Source organism: Daucus carota, chromosome 3 (assembly GCF_001625215.2).
Source record: "Daucus carota subsp. sativus chromosome 3, DH1 v3.0, whole genome shotgun sequence".
Lineage (NCBI taxonomy): Eukaryota > Viridiplantae > Streptophyta > Magnoliopsida > Apiales > Apiaceae > Daucus > Daucus carota.
In genome coordinates, this window is record NC_030383.2 from 3,443,082 (window position 1) to 3,463,631 (window position 20,550).

Consider the following 20,550-nt stretch of genomic DNA (forward strand, 5'->3'; position numbering starts at 1 on the left):
TAGAGTATTAGAGTATTTAGTTACTCTTTGTTCCCATGCTAATTATTCTAGTAAGTTCTGTATCAAGATTAAGATATTATAGAAAACTAATTAGTTGATTTTAATTATTTGTTTTTGATGGAAATTTATATTGTTTGAATTTATACTGTTTGAATTTGACACTGCTGGAACGTACGTGATAATATAAAAATATATGTATAACTATAGCTAGAGGCGAGCAGGAAAAACCGAAATCGCAAAAAAAAAAAAGTCTAAAAAACTGAAAATCCACACCGAAAAATACCAAACCGAAAATAAAACCGAAATAAAAAATCGAAATTAATAGTGCGGTTTTATTTTCGGTTTTATACTAAAATCGTACCGAAATTAACAGAACCGAAACATATATATATATAGAGTCATGTTCCAGTAAGAACCAATTTTATGGTGGGATATGAGATCTAATATCCACCACTCATTTAAATACATTGTATTCATCTCTCACCATTCATTTAATATTTTAATATTTCATCATCTTCAAATTCAACTACCTATCACCTTCAACCACCGCTGACCAGCACCACCACCTCCGGCGACCACCAGAAAATCACCGTCAAACATAAAATCACCACTGGAAAACATAAAATCAGCGCCGGAAAATAAAAAATCAACTGCAGAAAATTAAAATCACCTCTGTAAAAACAAAAATCACCACCAGAAAACAAAAATGCCACCGTAAGAACAAAAATCATCACACCACCGCCATCTACAAACAACCACCACCACCAACTACAAAACAAAATAATCATCGGAAAATCAAAATCACCATGATTTACTTGATTTATGTCACATAACTGAACACCTACCGGTGCCGACTGTGTTGACTATGTCGTACACGATCTACGCGTACATTCATAACACATCAAATGCGTCGCAAGCTAACTTTATTTTGCTCCTGTGACGGAGCTCGCGATTTACGGGGAGGCGGAGGGCAAGAGGGACAAGGGAGTGTGTTGAAACAACAAATCTGGTGTTAGGGTGGAGAAAGAGAAGCAGATGAGTTTGGCGTCGGGGAGATAAGGGAGAACGGAGAGAGTTGGGCTGCGGGGAGAGATAGGCGGCGACGAGGTGTGGTGAGTTGATCGGAAGTGGTGGCCGGAAGGTTGGGGAAGAACAAGGTGGAGAGGTTGGAGATGGAGTTTATGGAAAGTGAGAGAGACGGGAAAGGTGGGTGTGATGTGTGAGAAAAAAAAGTGAGTGGTTAAGATTTAATAATATTTAAACTTTTAATGGCTGATATTAGATCTCATATCTCATATTAGTTGGGGTTCTTATTTGAGCACTTGCCTATATATATATATAGGCCAACATTCCAGAGAGGGACTCCTTATATGGAGTTACATAGCGCGCCACTGTAAATCATCAATTTTATTATAAATTCTGTTATAGAATACATATAAAACGTGATTATAATATAGAATACTATAAAATATGTCTATTTTAAGTAATTTAACACTTAAAATTTGATAAAAAAAAGTATATTTTCAAAACTGATTCTACAACAGAATAATTCTGGATGATTATTATTCTGCTATAGAATCATGTTGAGATATTGCATAATTTTAGATGATTTTTGAAATAAAAAAATTGTATAACTTTGTTTTCGGTTAATAATCAAAATTTGCAATTATATTTCATAAAAAATATATTATAATATATATTATGTATATATTTATAATGGTGTGCTACGTAACTCCATATAAGAGGGTATGCTATGGAGTGCTACCCTATATATATATATATATATATATATATATATATATATATATATATATATATATATATATATATATATATATATATATATTAATAATAATAGTAATAAACCACTTCAATCATTTTTAAACTTCTCATCTTATTTTATATGGAGGCTTGCTGATTAAATAACCGGGCACCTAAATATTTGGAGGAGTGGTTAATCGAAGACTAGGGCTATTGCGATTTGCCACAGAGCATAAATATTTCTGTTGTTAATCTGCTGATCAAATTTTATTATGAAACATATTCTACTTGTTTTATTTATGTACTTTTTGAAGACTTTTTATTTGAATTTCATGATTAGTTGATTTTGAAGATTTTTTATTGACTTGACATCATCTGATTCCTTGTCGAAATACGTATGTTTTAGTTTTTATTGTGTATTAAGTTTTTTTAGATGAAAATATGTAATGTTTCCTATATCCTCGTATGAAAACGTAAGCAAACATACTATACATGTTCATAGAAATTTTATATTTTTTTAAAAAAATCATTATGCATAGAAGTAGCAAATAATAGTGGAAAAACTGAAAAAAAAACCGCAACTGACTAATGGTTAACCACAACTGAAAAACCGTTTTAATTGGTGTGTTTACGGTTAATGATAATTAACCGAACCGAACCGCATTCAACGGTTCGGTAACGGTTAATGTCCGGAACCGCACCAAACCGCACCATGCACACCCCTAACTATAGCTGATGAAATGTAAGGTGAACATGATAATATAAAAATATATATTATACATATTAAATGTATCGAATTGTGTAGGTGATATACACTGATTAGTTTTCCAAAAAAAATTTCAAATATACATTTTCTTAAAAGAAATTTACGACTATTATTTTCTAAAAATATTTTCAAAATTTTTAAAAAATAAAAATATATTCCAAAGAATTTTACGACTTTACTGTTTTCCTAAATTTACAAAGTTCATCACGAATCGACACTTATTAACTTCATAAATAATTAACTTTTCAGAATCTTGATAAAAAGAATTACCTTCGTTGAATAATTCTATATAACTAGTTTTATTAATATGTTTTAACTAAACTATTTGTAGAAAAAAATTGAAGAAAAATAATTATATTTTATTTAAACTTGCTATTAACAAACACAACTAAATAAGAACACAACGTAGATAGGATTCGATAACAAGTTCATCACGAATCGACACTTATTTGAAAAAAAATCCAAATTATAAACTCAAACCTGAATCGATATTATAACAGAACTAAACTTTAAATTATGATTCATCTCAAATTTGAACTAAAATAATTGAAATATATCTAATTTTATGATTTATCAACTTGATATGGTTTCATCTAGACAAATAAACTTTTAATTTTTTTTAAGTCGAAGAAAATTAAGCATATCATATGCTTTTGTATATAGACACCACATCAATTAAAACTTAAATTCAAATCTCAAAACTGAGTTTTTGGAATATACATACATATATACATAAATATATATATATATATATATATATATATTTATATATCATTTAAATGACCATACACTTTTTATACTAATCCAGCTAAAAACATTATAATATATAAATGTTTTTCTTTGTTAGGATAATATAATTTATATGAAATATAAATGATTTTCAACTCTTTCAAATTTTAGTTGTTCTTCTCTATTTTGACTGTCAAGAATCAAAAAAAATAATTAAACTTATCTAAAAAAAAAAAAAAATCACCCATGTATTATCAGGAACGGAACCGATCCTAAATTTCGCGGTTCGGTTTCCGCTATGACCCTATGTTCACTCGCCAGTACAAACCACTCACAAAATACTACTCCGCGACTTTCAATTTCCAAAGATTTGTTTCCAAAAACACTGAAAACTAAATGGAAACCATTAAAACCGCAGCTTCCCAATAAAACAAATCGACAAATTCAAATTTAAATCTTCCGCGCTTTCTCTTCCTCTTTACCATTCTCTCAACTCTATAAATACCCGCTCAAAACTTCTCATCCTCTTTACCATTCTCTCAACTATCATAAATCTGTATCTCGATCTATACATACACACGTTTGTATCACACACGATAAGATATTGAACACTATGGATTTTCATTGCCTTGCGCGAAAAGATCTCCAAACTCTGTGCAAAATGAACAAAATTCCGGCCAATAGAACTAACGTCGCCATGGCGGAAGCTCTCAGTTCTCTGAATATCGTAAGTATATAATTATTCGATTCGGTTCGTTTATAAGTTTTTTTAGTCTATATTTGAGAAATAATTTATTTTAATGATTTGTATTTATCAGTGTTTACTGTAATTTGATTTGTTTTTGTTGTTTGTTCTTACGTAATTTTCATGATTTTGATGTATAAAATTGTTCTGATGATAAATATGTGTGTTGTATAATTTAATATGTGAATGATTTTTATGTGTGTGTTATGATTTGATTTGATTAATTTTGTTGTGTTTATAATGATCAGGTGAAAGGAATCGAGAAGTACTGTAAATCAACCGAGTCATCAGCAGCGGGATCATCGGTGGAGTCACCGGAGAAGAACGTTGTGACATCCCCAAAGACTATTGGAAGGCGAAAACAAGTAACAGCTACACCAGTCACTCGTCGAAAGAAAAGAGTTTCTCCTGTGAAAACTTTGCAAAGAGTTTATAACACGAGGCTGTCTGCTAAGCTGTTGAAGAAGGAAAAAGTGGAGTCGGAAAAAAAAGAGTGTTTAGAAGCACTTAAATTTAATTCGGATTGTGAAGTTGTATCTGATTGTGATCTCGGTGAGGTTTTGGAGGATAAAAGTGTTCCAGGTATGTTTTGGTTCGTTGTTTTGTCCTTTTGTCGAAGTTGCTACTTTGAAATTTGAATGCATATGTTGTTACTGTTTTAGTAGTAATAATATTGTTCTGTTTATCATTGTTGAAACTTGAGAGTATGCTTAGCAAAGGCTTGTGGATGTGAATTTATCATCACTAAATTTGAGGGGATTGTAGTGGTCCATGGAAAAAGTGGTGATTTTTAGAATTAATCTGTTATAGTGGTTGAATTCAAATCTCAATTATTTATATTGTTTATTCTTCAATACTATAAGCAGCTTTAATGTTTTTATGCTGACTTGAAATATGTTATGGCATGTCTTACAGGCTGTGATAATGTAGGAGAAAATTTGTCCGTGCCTGAAATTGAACAGCAAAATATGTCTGTGTTGTGGACAAATGCCAGTGAAGATCTGGATTTGAAGGAATCGTCTGCAACAGAAATGAAATCTGTTCCGCTGCAAAACAGTGGTAGATTGAACATTTTATCTAAGACTTTTTAATATAAGTTTTGATATGGTCATTGGTCGAATGTTCTATATGTTCTTTACATATGTAGCTAATAGATTATACAGTAATTTTACCTGTTTATTCACAGATTATGGGTTTAGAAGTTTAAAGAAGCCAAACGACAAAGATATGGTGGTATTAGAAGTGCCATTTTGTGAAAAGAACGGTAACTATTGTAATTCTTTCATGTCATCATTATTTATCAATATTTTTATTTCTTGTGTACACATTAGCAGCTTAATGTTGCTGCAACTTTATCTGATTCTGATATACTTCGCTACATTTTCAGATGATGTTGGGGTTGGTTTAATTTTCTCTGAAGTACATGCTGAAGTGATACCAAATGAAGGTTGGTCGAACATTTCTTTTTCAATTTATTATATTATATATGTCTTAATGTTATGTTTTTGTATCATATCCTGGGGCTTCTCCATTATTAGATTTAAATGGCATGTTATTTTCACAGTTAAAGTGTTCCAAAAAGATGCTAATAAGGCTGAGACGCCGGTCAGTGAAAGGAAAGATGCTATACCAAATTTATCCCCGCAAGAGAAGGGTAAGTTTAAAACAGTGACTTTTACTAGCACCATTTTCGATCATTCAAATTGTTTTGCCATTCTAGTCTTTGTAAAAGTGTCCAATTCTCCAAGAATTTTTTTCAGGGTCTCTTGATGTTGGATTTTCATATTCGAAAAATGAACTCGGAAGGGGGACTTCACGGAGGGGAAATGGTGAGAATTTGAATGCTCAGGTTACTGCTATAACAGATATGAATGGTAAGTGTAGGTTGAATTGTTTCTCATCCAATCTGTTATTATGCCTTGATCATGCATTTGTTGTTCTTTGCATATATTCAATATTCTGATCTGATGCATTACATGGTCAGATGATACTGGAGTTGGTTTAATTCACTCTCAAACAGATGCTGAAGTGATACCTAGTAAGGGTAGGATGAAATTTCTCTTTTTCAGTATATATTTATTTGTATCATATCTTGGGCTTCTCCATTATTAGATTAAAAGGCTTGTTATTTTCAGTTGAAGTGTTCCAAATAGAAGCTAATAAGCCTGAGACGCCAATCAATGAAAGGAAAGATGCTATACCAAATTTATCCCCGCAAGAGAAGAGTAAGTTTAAATCATTGACTTCACTTGTACCGTAATTGATCATTCAAATTGTTTTTTCCATTCAAGTCTTTGAAACTGTTTCAAATTTTTATAAACTCCTTTTCAGTGTCTGTTGATGTTGGATATTCTTATTCGAGAGATGAATCTAAAAGGAGGGCTTCACCGAGGGGAAATGGTGAGAATTTGAGTGCTCGGATTACTGCTGTAACAGATATGAATGGTAAGGGCAGATTGAAGTTTTTCCCTTTAATTTGTTATCATGTCTTGATCAAGAATTTGTTGCTCTTTGCATACATTTGTATATGTTCTGCAAAGGTGAGTTGTTTGCCAAAAAGACTGGGATCAAAAAGAATAAAAGATGTTAAAGCTAATTCGATTAATACTAAAGTTCTTGCAATGAAAAACAGAAATATATTTGTTATATTTAAGCAAAAGCAGTGGTCAATATTTGAATTTAACTTTTTCTATACTTGGATATTGTCCTGTATCTTTGAATTTGTTTGTTGTTTAATGCAGTAATCAGCTGGAAGTTGTTGATTCTTTTTTATTGAATATGACCTGAATATATGTTTCTGTATCTTACAGGGTCTGATTATATGGGAGTTGATTCCTCTTATGAAATTGAAAAAGTAAGGGGGTCTCTGAACTCGAAATATGCTGATAGAGATCTGGATTCAAAGCACACAGCTGCAGAGAATATGAAATGCAAACAGTTAGAAAACAATGGTAGACTGAAAAAAAATCTAATTTGGACTTTAATCTATGTGTGATTTTGTCATCGGTTGTTTATTTACATTTTTTTAAGTTCTTCATGTAAGTTGCTAATAGCTGACGCTGTCTTGTCACTTGCATATACATAGTTGAAGGGTTTCAGATTTTGAAAATGCCAAGCTGTAACACTATGGTGGTAGTAGACGTGCCTCTTTATAAAAAAAAAGGTACCTTTTGCAATTCTTTTATGTGATTATAGTTTATACATTGTATATATTTATTGTGTATTTATAAGAATCTTAAAGTTGGTGTAACTATATCTGATTCTGATACTCTGCATTACATGGTCAGATGATGCTGGAATTGATTTATGTAACTCTGAAACAGCTGATATTACTAAAGTGATGCTAAATGAGGGTATATTGAACATCTCTCATCCCTAAGCTGTTGTATGAATTTAAATCTTATGTATATGTATCATAGTCTGGTTGTTCTCCATCGTTAGCTTAAAAGGTATTATGATTTCACTGATGAAGTGTTCTATGTGAATTCTATTAAAGTTGAGACGCCAACCAGTGAAATGAAAGCTGCTATACCAATTTTATCCCTGCAAGAGAAGGGTAAGTTTAAAACAGTGACAACTTTTTACTAGTGCCATTTCTGATCATTCAAATTGTTCCAAATTCTTATAGAATTATTTTCAGGGTCTGTTGATGTTGGATTTTCATTCCTGACAAACGAAGTTCAAAGTGGGAATTCAAAGAGGGGAAGTAGTGACCATTTGGATGCTCAGTTTAGTGCTTTGACAGATATGATAGCAGGAGACTTGAGTAGCAAGGGTAGGTTGAATTTTTTCTAATACTCTGCTATATTTTGTTGATCATGAATATATTGTTAGTTATCATGTCAAAAACTTTTAGATTGCATACACTTAGATGTGGCTTGCAAAAGTTAGCTCTCCAAATGATGAGGGATCAAAAAGAACATAAGCTGTGGAAGTTATTTTGTAAAATACAACTTGTTAAGCATATAAACTTTAAAGGAGCTTAGTTAAAATGGAATTCTGCAAAAGCTGGGTTTAATATTTAGTTTTGACTTTAAATACTCGAATATGAATCTGTATCAATTCAAGTTCTTTGTTCTCCTATGATTTATTCAGCTATAAGGTGTTGATAATTTTTTATTGAATTTGACTTGAATATATGATTGATGTCTTACATGATATGATAATATGGTAGGTAAATTTCATCTTTCTGAAATTGAACAATTAAGTGAGTCTCCAAACTCAAAATATGCTGATAAAAAGCTGGATTTTAAGGACACAGATGATACAAATTTGAAATCTGAATTCCTTACCAACAAGGGTAAGATTTTTTATTTTCGTATTGATCAATTCTGGCCTTTTCTGTCATGCATGTTTAGTACTTATGTTTCTACATATATGTTGCATAATACAGTATGTTGTTTTGTAGCTAATTGTTGACATTATGTTTTGCAAAGGCTCATAGAATGTAAATTTATCTACAATACCATCAACTCAGATGGGATTGTAGTGGTCCATGAAAACAATGGAGATTTTAAAATGATTTCGTTATAGTTAAATGCTAATCTCCAACTCAGATGGGATTGTAGTGGTCCATGAAAACAATGGAGATTTTAAAATGATTTCATTACAGTTAAATGCTAATCTCCATCATCTAAATAGTTGTTCTTAAATACAATAATGTGGTTGCGGTTTTTCTGCTGACTTGAAGTTGTACCCATATTTGTAACAGGGTCTTGTAATGTTGAAGCTGATTCATCTGTCCTGGATATTGAACAGCAAATTGAGTCTTTGAAGTTTAAAAATGCTATTGAAGATGTGGATGCAAAGGAATTAGCTGCTAAATATTTGGAATCCATTGTGTTAAAAATGAACGGTAGGTGGAAATAAATCTTTTTTGATTGTTGAATTTGTATTTTGCTTAGTTGTTTACTTGTAACATTTTGTAAGTGCTTCTCGTTGTATTACCAATAGCTTACACGGTCTTGTTTATTCATAGTTGATGGCTCTAAAATGGATGCTGTAGATGTTCTAGAGGAGATACCATGCCGCGAACATATGGTGGTCGTAGACCCACTGCACCATAAAACGAAGGGTAATATTTTGTTTGTACCCTTTAGTAGCTTAAAGTTGCTGTGATTAATTAATATGATACTGAAAGATTATGCCTTGTATTACTAGATGTAGATGATGTTGATTTCTCACCCCGTGAAATTGAAATCACAACAGAAGTACGAGCCAATGAGGGTAGGTTGAATAAGTCTCTTCTTTAAACTAGTCTCAACATTTTAATCTCACATATCTGTTGTTTATCATGTCCCGTTCCATTTGTATTGATAGTAGCTTAGAAGTTCTTTTGTTTTTAGCTAAATTTTTGCCGAAGGGTACAGAAAACGCAGAAGTAAAGACTCCAATCCAGAGAGCCAAGGTTACCGAAAAGGTTTTTTCACCAAAAGAGAACGGTATGCTTCCTTTACTCATACTATTACTGATCATCCATATTGTTTATTTATATGTATTTGAAACCTTCTTATAATTATGATAGACTCCTTTCCAGGGCCTGATGAAGTTGGAGTTCATTTTTCCTTCTCTGAAGGGTCTGATGATGTTGAGCTACATTTTTACGTTTTAGAAGCTGATAAAAACATGGATGCTGCAGTTAATTTTTCAACAGAAAGCTATGGTATGTGAAAGTGTTTCTCATTCAGTTTGTTACTTTGTATTGAACATGCATCTTTTGTTTAGCATCAGGGCCCGACCTTTTCTCCTAATTTATGTTTTATGAATCATAATGTTTATTTCATTGATACTTTCAATATAGAAAGAGAGAGTCTGAAAGAGCATTTGAACATGGAGAGCTGTGAAAAAGTCGGCTTCGGTGAAGGGGTGCATGATTTAATGATCCAGCCAAAGTCAGAGAAAGTTATGTTGGAGTGTTTGTCCTCCGGTGTGGACAATTCTGTAGATGGAGAGAATTTTGATAACAGTGTAAAAATTCTGGAGGATATAAGTTGCAATTCAGAATCAGGTGCGGCCTATGGTGATGTCAAAGGACTTGCATCTCAGGAGGAGATAAGTTGCCAAGCAATTGCCTGTGGTCCACCTATATGCTCAGAAAGTAGTGAAAGACTTGAAAACTCAATTCACAACAATTCTGATGATGATACTTCCATTGATACAGAATTCTTTCAACACAATGCTTATTCCAAGCAATCGGACAGCAGTAGAAAATCTTCTGAAATTTACAGCTCTGATGGTGCTTTCAAATATGCTGATAAATTAGAGATGAAAGGCTCCGTCAAGGCAACTAATGATTTTTCTGGCAGAGTACTATCTGTTGATGAAATGGGTGATAAAGATAGTTTTTCTGATGATCCAGAAAGCAACTCAAAAACATTTGACAACAGTTCTTGTGATACCGAAGCTGAATCTTACTTCCTAGAATATGCGATTTCTTCCAAGCAGCAGAACAGAAAGAGAGAATCTACAGCCTCCCAAATTTTTGACAGCAGTTGTACAAGAGAACCAGCGGATCAGTCTGAAATGCCAGAGTCATTTGATTCATCTATTGGCTACTCTAGTGAAATAGCAAGTTCCAATCAACTTTCTGCAAAATCTATATCCAAGGAATCAAGATTACCTGTTGCAAGTGATATTTCTTCTTGTTGTTCAGGAATCAAGAAATTGAGCTTTGATGCGAGTCCAAAAGCGTCAGAAGCTAAGTCTCCCTGTTTCTTGAAGCTAGGTGGACAGATGTGCCCCTCGTCAGCACCGCCAAGTTTACAGTCCCGGAGAACCAAGATTCATTTGAGGGAGCAACCCCTGCTTTTAGCAGATCATCCATTTACTGAAAAGGTCTTATCCAGCTATATGCTATCATCGGGACCATGTCAATTTGCCAATATGTCCAATTACATGCCACTGTCTAAGGTGGATAGCAATGTTTTAGATGACAAGGAAAATATCGAACAAAATGATATTTAGGTGAAGCTTACACAAGAGAAGGCATGCAATAGTAAGGATGCAGTTGTTATCTCTGAGAATCATGAAGTTTAGGTGAAATTTTGAGGATTCCTTAATATGGTGAACTTCGACATTGAGACGCTGAGTTTGAACTAGAATATGGGCTTGCTTCCTGCAGTTTTTGTTAGTTATCTTTTGCTTTAGTTTGTCTAAGATATAATGGTGATTTGCATTTTGATGGATTTCTTCATTTTGTCAAGTTTTGGAGATTTATAATATGAATGATTTATGTTCTCTTAATTCTCTATCACGATCTTGTTACTGATTGGAGTTCACTTTAACTAGCCAAAATTTTGAAGCTTGTCAAATGTGAAAATGAGGAAAAGGATATGCAGCAAAAAGTTTTATAACAAATCTTTCCGGTTATTGAATGGTAGTGAAATTTAAAGTTGATGCTTCAAAATATTTGTTTTTAATCTTTTGATGTATTGTGAAATTTTGATGCATATTCTCACTTTGTCTCTCCTCCGATCTTTGTTGCAACAGCGTATTATACGGTTTTAAAACGATAGTTGTAATTTAAAATCAGCTAAATAATAATTTCACAGTCCCCTTTTATATGTATATTTTAACTTTTAACCAGTAAAATTGATTATAACTTAACTGAAATTTATATATATTATATAAAATTATATAATCGAGAAAAATAGTAAAAATTATACCGTTAAAAAGTATATTCAATCCATCTTAATATGCAACTTTCAGATTTTAAAAATAATGAATATATAATTTGTAATGTTTAGTCAAAAATTGGTTTAACTACGAGCACTGTTTAGCAATTAGGTGCAAGCTACTCAAAGGCTCAAAGCTATTAAACTAACTGTCTAGCTCAACTTCCATTAGTTCACCTTCCTCCTACGTCTGAATACTTATAAATTTCTTAGAAATTATGCAAATGGTGACATTTTTAGCACAATTGCTCACAATTGTTTTAGTTAACTTGGTATTACTTTCTTGTAAGTGTTGATAGTTGTTACTCAAGATAAATGATGGAATATATGCCACAAGATTACTGTGCTCATATGGTCTATGCTATAATGCTGTGGTCAAAACTCATAATCATAAATATAAAAAAGAAGATGATAACATGGGGGTCGATAGAACAGACAAATTACTTGGCCCAATATTTTGTGTGAGAGAGAAGCCAAATCATTGTAAATCCCCTTTCTTAATTCTATTAACATTCAATTGCAACGGGCAAGGCACTTGTACAACCCAAGGGCTTATAGTAATATACAGCGGAGTTCGTGCTATATCAAGTACCAACCATGATATATTTTCATTAGCACGCTAGTTCATAATATCTGAAAGTTAAGTACAGCTACAGCACAAAACGTGCTGAATGCGCACCTTGAGCATGGTCAAAAAGTTTATGTTCGAGTAAACCTGTGAAAAAAGACGACCAGAAATTGTAAGGAAAATATTTCCATCTCCAAATGTAATAAAAAGTATGATATAGGTATCAACCTGGTTAATCAGGAGGAGGTGCCTATTGAGGAATAGCCTGCCGCCTTCAACTCCTTTAGAGTGCTCGCCAACCAGTCCAACCCTTCATAAAGGCCATCTCCTTTTAGAGCGCAAGTCCCCTGTATATGCCATTTCCTGTTTTTAAGATCAAGGAGGCCCAAGCCTTCACATACCTCCATAGGTGACATTGCTCCTTTCTAAACAAGGGAAGATATAACATATAAGTATGAAGCCTAATTTGTATGGCAACACTACTGCATATGCAGCAGCAATTCAAATCTTTAAATCTACTCAGTAGGCATTGGGTGAGTGTTTGTGGGTATTTAATTAACATGGCTATTGTTTAAAAAAAAGAAAAAAAGATACAGGATCTTCCCTAAAGTCTACAATTTCAATTTTCTTTGCATATGTGAGATCTTTCAAAAAGTTCATTCGTGAAAAAACTCAAGAAACAACAAATATAGAAAGGCTACGACGTTTTTCTTATGTTGTAGACCACTTTATAAAAATTTAAAAAATACAAGCAGGACTCTAGCAACACGTGCACAAGTCATGTTCGGTCCTGATCTGAACTTGACTGACAGTAATTCTATTCCCAAAAACCATACCAATTCAGGAGATCAGGTAATGTAGATGATTTAGCAATAGTGAACATTCTGGAATTTAGTCGCTATACCTTCAGAGGCTCAGTAGTCATGAGGATTTACTAATGTAGCCCATATTCTTCAGGGTGAACATGACACTACAGTTCCTTCTATCTATTGCTAATTGACACTACTCTTGTTCATAAACAAACTTTAAATTACTAGATCAAAGGACTCGGGCATAGGTGTTAATGAGTGGTTGTGTCATTCGGAGTGACCTGACAACTCAATACATACCTAACTCCTCTATTCATGTATCAACATTACTAGTATAAATATAATTGTCTTGAAAATTCAGAGCATACCATGTCCTGTTTGTTTGCAAACACCAAGATGATGCTATTAAGCATAAATGGATCTTTGATAATTGCCTGAAAGAAAATAAATAGGTCAAGGCATATAGATTCCCCCTTACTAGAGTATTAATCTACAAATGACTTAAAAAACAAGTATTAATCTGCAAATGACTTAAACTATAACCTGGAACTCTGCCTTAGCTTTACCAATTCTTTCACGGTCGAGAGAGTCGACAACATAGATCTGCAAACACAAAAGTGGTAAAGTCCAATATCTGTTTAAGCTTTCTAGAACATAATAAATTGGCTCAGTAGGGTGAACTGAATCAACTATTTACTAACTTTAGTACAGAAAGTGACTAGCTTGTTCCCCATATTAATTTTAACGAGGAAGCAGAAGGTAAACAATAAGGTTGATGAGACAAAGTATTATATCTGCAATTCATTTAATTCAAATTTTAATTGCAACTTTTTTTGCTCTGCTTTCCTTTAGCCCAATATTTATTTGGAAGTGGAGATAATTTTATTCCCCTTATATCTGCTTTCCTCCCTATTTAAAACTTAGGAACATGGCATAACTGGTCCAACTTAAAGTGACTGTGAAAGATGAATCAATTTGACCCTTAATGATGTAACAATGGCACTTTGATAATTGGCGTAGGTGGTGTAGGAAGATTACAAAAGTGCGCTAACAGAGCCATTTCGGTATGAAAAAAATAGACCAGCGGTGAACCATGCTAGAGTCTTGACCATATATAGCATGTAACAACTTATAGGTTTTTAAACCAAAGCATGTAACAAGTGTAAAGTTACTAAACCAAATTGATCTGGTCAGGAGTTTACCAAAGGCACTTATGGAAAAACTATATAAAAAATGTAGGACAATCGCACTCCATGACTCCAACAAGTTTCCTTCAACCAAGACATTGCAGAAAAAAAAAAAAAAACAGAAACATGTACTTAGCAGTTGCAACTAAATTCTACAATTATGAAAGCATCATTATTTATTTAATTAAGGATATATAAAACCATTATGTTAATATACTTTATACTTAAAATACAGCCGGGCCCATTTAGTATTTAAGCCGAGTATTTATTAGTTTCCAAATGTTCACCATTTATCTATGGTAAATGTTGAGAGAATCTACATGCATCTTAAATGACAGTGCACAACAAATAAATTAGTGCCAAGGACCCTTCTCTCTACAGTCTACATGGTAAACTAAATGATCTTTTCACAGAAACTAGAAAGGCTTCTGACCAATACATGACCCACCCTCCCCCCACAAAGCAGATTTCAACTGGATTCAATACATCATTGAAGATTTATTATATAAACAGTATCCAGTACAGGAATAATGATACTGTGGGCCTGTGGCTGTATTAATTGCATACTAAAAATAATAGCATACAACAAATTATTTTTATAATGAGGAAAATTGACTTCCAAAAGTCAAAATAAGCATACTGAAGGATTAGAGCACACGGAAAGTTAAATAAAGGAGATAGCTATGACTTGGTCAAGCGAGGACATAAAAATATCTGGCCACAATTTTCAAGGAATCATTACCAGTCCATCTGTATTATTGAAGTAATGCCTCCACAATGGCCTTAATTTCTCTTGTCCGCCAACATCCCAAACAGTGAACACCACATTCTTATACTGAACTTTCTCCACATTGAAACCTACACAGGCAGAAATTAAGAATCAAATAACATCAGCTTCCCACTCAGTCTCAACATTGTGAAGCCCAAGGTATGAATTTCCAGTGGCATATATAGATGATGAATTCTGCACATATAGCATACCCTTTTTTTTTTGCTAAATACATTAAGTATACATATTGTGCACATAAACTAATTTGTCTTATGATAATACAGAAATCCACATCCAGGTTTGGCATACAACACGGCTGCGTGTCTTGCATTAATAGAAGTGACCATTTAGAAAGAAAGAAAAAAAATGACAAGTTAAAAGATGAAAGAGAATTAGTTCAACAGAAAGAATTACAATAATATAGGCTTGACCCAGAGGAATGTCCAGCACACAAGCATCTAATATGATATGGAAACATCGTTGAGAATGTCTAAATATGGTGTAGCCAACCTAAAAAGAGTGCAAATCACAAACTCTGACCACAAAAAGTTCCCTTAATAACCAATACGCAGGATCATTCATTATAATACTGAGTAATGAGATACATCTTAAAATTGTAATTGGACTCCAACCAGAGACTACGGTAACTAGCAAATATATATTTTAGCATATTTCTAGTGGCCGTACCCCTGTCATGCTTTACTGGAATGGCATCTCCGCAAGCCTTGCATAAGCACTGGAGTTTCAACAATTAAAAGATTGATCTAGCTCCCCACTATGATAGATTGAAAGGGGCATTTAATGATTGATTGAATATAAACAGATTGCTTATCTAATGAGCTACTACTCAAATACTATCATCATGTTCATGCCTCTGCATATATGTAAACTGAATTCTGCAGAATATGAAAGGAAATTACTATCTCAGCATACTTCCGTCTAAGAATAATAATCAAGAATAGTATTTTTTTTTTTTAATGTATTAATTAGTTATGCCCGACGGGATAAGCAATGTGAAACCACATATACAATTTACATCTGTATTTTACAGTGACCTATCACGTGTGCGCGCGCGCGCGCCAATTCCCAATGTCATATTGTTCAAATTTCCCATATATAATGTTTACCTATTGTGGGAACAGTTGATAGAACTTCTCCAATGTGCAGTTTGTATAATATAGTCGTTTTGCCAGCCGCATCCAGCCCAAGCATTACAACCTGGCAATCCGAATAATTTAGAAATAAACGAGGCAAGCATATTAGGCAAGAACAGCAAGAACAACATACTGCTAGATATTATGCTGAAACTAATTCATAATTTAGGTAATCATGATAGGAAATGTTGAAACTGAGAAGTTCTACAATAATTGCCTTAAAAGTTCCGTAGCGCCATAAAAATTATTTCCATTTACTTTTTGTAAATATAACTACAATAGTTTAACAATAATTACTCAATACCTACAGTATACAGATACGCAGCTGAAATAGAATCAGTAACACTTACTGCGACTTCAAAAGAAGACTCGGTAAATGCAGAGAAATGCAACTATACAAGATTTTCAATCAATATCTTAAACCGGAAATTAATCGCTTCACATGTTTTATTCTCTTAATCTTTATATCTCAATCATCAGACACAGACACGGGATCAAGTACTGGATAAATTCCATTAAACCAGCTCAACCGAAATGCCAAAAATCAGTTTACGAAAATTAACAGCAACTACACACATTTCCTAATCCGTACCGATGACAGTGTGACACGATGAAAAAAAACTAAATCTCAACCAGAATCAGCATAAACAAATATAAAGCAAAATTAAACATACGCGCAAACACGATACATACAAATGATCAAATAAGGAAGTCATATACGTACACGCATCTCACTGTTACCGAAGAACGTGTCGAAAAGCTTTCGAAACACTTGTCCCATCGCTACCGGCTCGAATTAAACCCTAATTTTTCGAATCGATGAATTTGATGAATTGAAGCTCTGTAAAGACACGAATGAGTGTAATTCAGAGCTTAATTTGAGTGATTTAAGAGGAATTGATGGATCAGAATTGCTCCGTGTTTGAACTGGACTGGTGATTTGTTGATTTCTAGAGAGAGAAACAATGGAGCCAGAGTGTTGAATTCCTGCTGGCGGAGGTTGTAGAGAGAGAGAGGAGCGAGAACAAGGTTGCGTTTGGGTTCTATTATTTTTATTCCTTTTTTATTTAATTTTATTGATGTCGTTGAGTTGGTCGAGAAGGATATTCTTCGAAGACTATGTAATTAATGCCGAAATACAACGATTTTGACATGATATTCTGTTTATTGTTGAGTGGTGGAGCTGTATTTCTAAGTTGGCAAAAATATTCGGTCCCGAATTCATCAAATTCGATTCGATCCAAAATCGGAATACTTATCCCGTATTACAAAAGTTTGGAATAAATTATAACATTAATTTTTTACATAAATTTAAACTTTATTATTATTATTACAAAAAGTTCAAAAATAGTAATAATTATGTAATTTTAATAAGATTAATGAAATTTTATATCTTACGTAATTGATATAATTGTAATAATTAAATGATTATATTTTGTATAAGAGCAACTCCAATGCACTCATTCCTTACCTATATTTGATCTACATGGACAAGATTTGAGGATTGAGAAAAAAAAGAGCTCCTCCAACGCAACTCCCTATCCCCTATTAATTTTAGGTGAGAGAAAATTCAACCCCTTATTTGAGGGATGAAAAAGCAACCCCCTATATGCTCCATGTCATCACCAGCTCATATCTTCTCTTATTTTTCTGTTATTTATTAGTGCAATTTTTCTCTCTCCTTGAATTGTATATATAGATTTAAAATATAGGGAATCAAATAGAGAACACCGTTGGAGCAAAATAGCTTTTTGATCCCTAATATTTTAGGTATTCATTAATATATAATATTTTAAGGGTTGAAAATAGGGAATTGCATTGGCCTTGCTCTAATGGATCCATATTCTATCCATAAATTCGTTTCATAGATTTATTGAAGTCATGTCTCCTCCGATTCATTTAATGTTTTGTGTTATTAATTTGGATTTATAATATGCTGAATACTAAGAATTTATGAACACATATTTAGTATTCTAAACTTTGTCGATTAAATCTTGATTTTTAATTAATTTATCGACTATACTTTAATTTGATTAATAAATTTAATTTATCTAAAAGTTGTCTAATAAATCTCGTATAAATTTGGAAAGAGTAAATCAACCGGATAATTTAAATTCTCAATCTATATACACATGTGGTACATAAGATGGGATTTTCATTTATTTTATATTTTATATTCATATGACTAACAAGTCTCCTTCTTTGGATAAAAAAATGGGTTTCTATTTTTCATAACCGTTTGTGTAAAAGATCGGAAACACTAGTAAGTTTTAGTTTATTTTTCAATTCCAGTTCACTTCAAACAAGAAGCACGTTTTTAAACTTACCCAAAAGACCCTTACATGATTTTCGTTATATCCTGCTCCTCCAACCCATATAAACATGTTAGCTAAATCTGTAAATACACCTAGAGGGGGTGAATAGGTGTAATTAGCTACCAATGTCAGTTTTAAACTTTTATCGGATATTTCAGCTTACTGTTTTGCAATTATAGCAGGCTGTTATGAGAGCAGATATCAAAACAGTAAATAGCAGAAAAGTAAATCAGACACGAGCGATTTTAGCCAGGTTCGACCCCTATATCTAATGGTCTACGTCCTGGTCCCTTACCAACTCGGTAAGAGAATATATTATTACTGAAAATCAAACAATTACAGAATAATAATATATCTCCCCTTTACCCAGTCACCTAAAGCAGCTTGCTGAAATCTTGAGCAGACAGAAAACAGCTCGACACTTTAGTCCTCTGTGCACCTGTTCTTGAACCTCTGAATTCCTTGAGCTTCCCTCCTTGAATTCACCTTGTTCCTCGAACCTTAGCACCTCAGACCTTGTGAAGACTAATTCTATCTAACTCCCCCTTTGTTCTATACCAAGAACCCCGCTAGCTTTAGTGACTAATCAAATACAACTTTGAATAACAATGAGAGATTACAACTCAAACTATATTCTCTAATAAGATATGAATCAAACACACGATATAAGCTCAGAAGAGAATTTCAGAATGTTTTCAAGATGGTGAGTTGTTAACTATACTTGAAAACAGCAAGCCGTATATATACTGAAAGCTATAACGGCTATATTGAAACAAACCTCCATGAACGTTGCACAAGTGAATGTTGCAGGTTGTTAGTTCAATATTATACTCCATAGAAATAGAAGACTGAGTTTTAGAAAGACGTTTGAAGCAACAGTCCCTATTAAAATGGGATAAGGAAGTGTGTTTGAAAAAGATAAGTTTAAAGCATAACCACTTCCTTGAATTTAGGAAACGTTTTCATTTAAATAATCTGAGCTTATAATATGTATATCTAACTCATATTCAGATTAGAAAACGTACACCTTAAGTCCTAATATTTGTAGAAGTCAACAACTGCAATCTTTGAAGTGTTCTGCTTCTGGTAGGACTCTATTATAGCTTGCTATTATAAAACAGCTCGCTATAATTCTGGTATAGTAAATTTCCTGCAACACAAGATTAGAAATACAAACAGCAGGCTAAAATACTATAACTTAAACATGTCAAGCTAAGATATGACAATAGCTTGCTATATCTCCGTTTCCTGCAGAATCGGATTAGACAAGTAATATGGCAGGCTATAACAGAGTAAATATAACATGTTAAGCTGAATTGAAAGATAGCTTGCTATTATGTGTGATCATCAAAACTTGTGATTTACAAAATCCTGCTTAGTGACTAATTAATATGTATAAAAAAAAATCAGATAACTTCACTTGATCTCTGTATTTGTTGATTTATTTTCATTATCTATAAATATATCCCTCATCTTCTCCCGACTTTATATTTATATATTACACTTATTGCACGTCAGCTCATCTCCCTCCAATAATTATAATAATAAGATGGGATATTTTCTTTTGAGATATAACTAACGATTATAACTAATAACATTGAAATAAAGCCATCTTTTCAGCTAATTTTAGATAATAAAACGATTATAACTAACGATTATACATTCTCTCCGTCCCAACCATTTTTTTAAACTTTCCATTTTTGGATGTCCCATCTAATTTTATACATTTCAAAATTTATCAGATATAATAAAATTTTATAATATAAAATCAACCACTCTTAATATTTTTCTCCACTATACTCACTTTATACATTAAATATTAATAGCTCACACCACTATCCTCACTTATTTTCTTCACCATGTTTTATTATATTTTCCTAACCTCCCAACTCAAATATAAGCATTTGAGTGTGACATGAACTAATATTTTAGTTAACAGGGATTTACATGGTGTTCTGAAAATCGTCGATTTAACTGATTTAACCCCTCTCCGATCGATTCGATTTTTGATATCCGATTAATCTTTATAAGTTTTTCTTAATCAAAATATGTAGCTAATTCATTAAAATTAAAA

At 32.8% G+C, this 20,550-nt stretch overlaps 2 protein-coding genes and 1 long non-coding RNA gene across 8 annotated transcripts; 1 reads left to right on the top strand and 2 right to left on the bottom strand.

The window, feature by feature from the left end:
- Window positions 1-366: 366 nt before the first annotated feature.
- On the bottom strand, window positions 367-1,288 carry LOC135151633 (uncharacterized). The gene is made up of 2 exons (XR_010290394.1): window positions 846-1,288; window positions 367-768 (listed from the first exon to the last, which is right to left on the bottom strand). It is a non-coding gene; the product is annotated as an uncharacterized LOC135151633 (long non-coding RNA).
- Window positions 1,289-3,610: 2,322 nt separating this feature from the next.
- LOC108211718 (uncharacterized) lies at window positions 3,611-11,247 on the top strand. 6 transcript variants are annotated; one of them, XM_017383392.2, is made up of 22 exons: window positions 3,611-3,983; window positions 4,250-4,583; window positions 4,917-5,060; window positions 5,188-5,265; window positions 5,389-5,448; window positions 5,566-5,655; window positions 5,762-5,875; window positions 5,986-6,045; window positions 6,137-6,226; window positions 6,333-6,446; window positions 6,812-6,952; window positions 7,087-7,164; window positions 7,289-7,354; window positions 7,498-7,557; window positions 7,642-7,776; window positions 8,176-8,301; window positions 8,713-8,856; window positions 8,980-9,075; window positions 9,162-9,227; window positions 9,347-9,442; window positions 9,526-9,663; window positions 9,802-11,247. In XM_017383392.2, the coding sequence occupies exons 1-22, from the start codon at window positions 3,870-3,872 to the stop codon at window positions 10,962-10,964; spliced, it is 3,507 nt and encodes a 1,168-aa protein (XP_017238881.1). In that variant the 5' UTR covers window positions 3,611-3,869; the 3' UTR covers window positions 10,965-11,247. The 6 variants fall into 6 exon arrangements, with proteins under 6 accessions (XP_017238881.1, XP_063946564.1, XP_063946565.1 ...); XM_064090494.1 differs by having other exon boundaries at window positions 9,371-9,442; XM_064090495.1 differs by having other exon boundaries at window positions 9,371-9,442; window positions 9,538-9,663.
- Window positions 11,248-12,044: 797 nt separating this feature from the next.
- LOC108210564 (uncharacterized) lies at window positions 12,045-17,252 on the bottom strand. The gene is made up of 7 exons (XM_017381903.2): window positions 16,886-17,252; window positions 16,135-16,225; window positions 14,981-15,096; window positions 13,595-13,654; window positions 13,420-13,485; window positions 12,471-12,667; window positions 12,045-12,389 (listed from the first exon to the last, which is right to left on the bottom strand). The coding sequence occupies exons 1-6, from the start codon at window positions 16,940-16,942 to the stop codon at window positions 12,479-12,481; spliced, it is 579 nt and encodes a 192-aa protein (XP_017237392.1). The 5' UTR covers window positions 16,943-17,252; the 3' UTR covers window positions 12,045-12,389; window positions 12,471-12,478.
- Window positions 17,253-20,550: the final 3,298 nt, after the last annotated feature.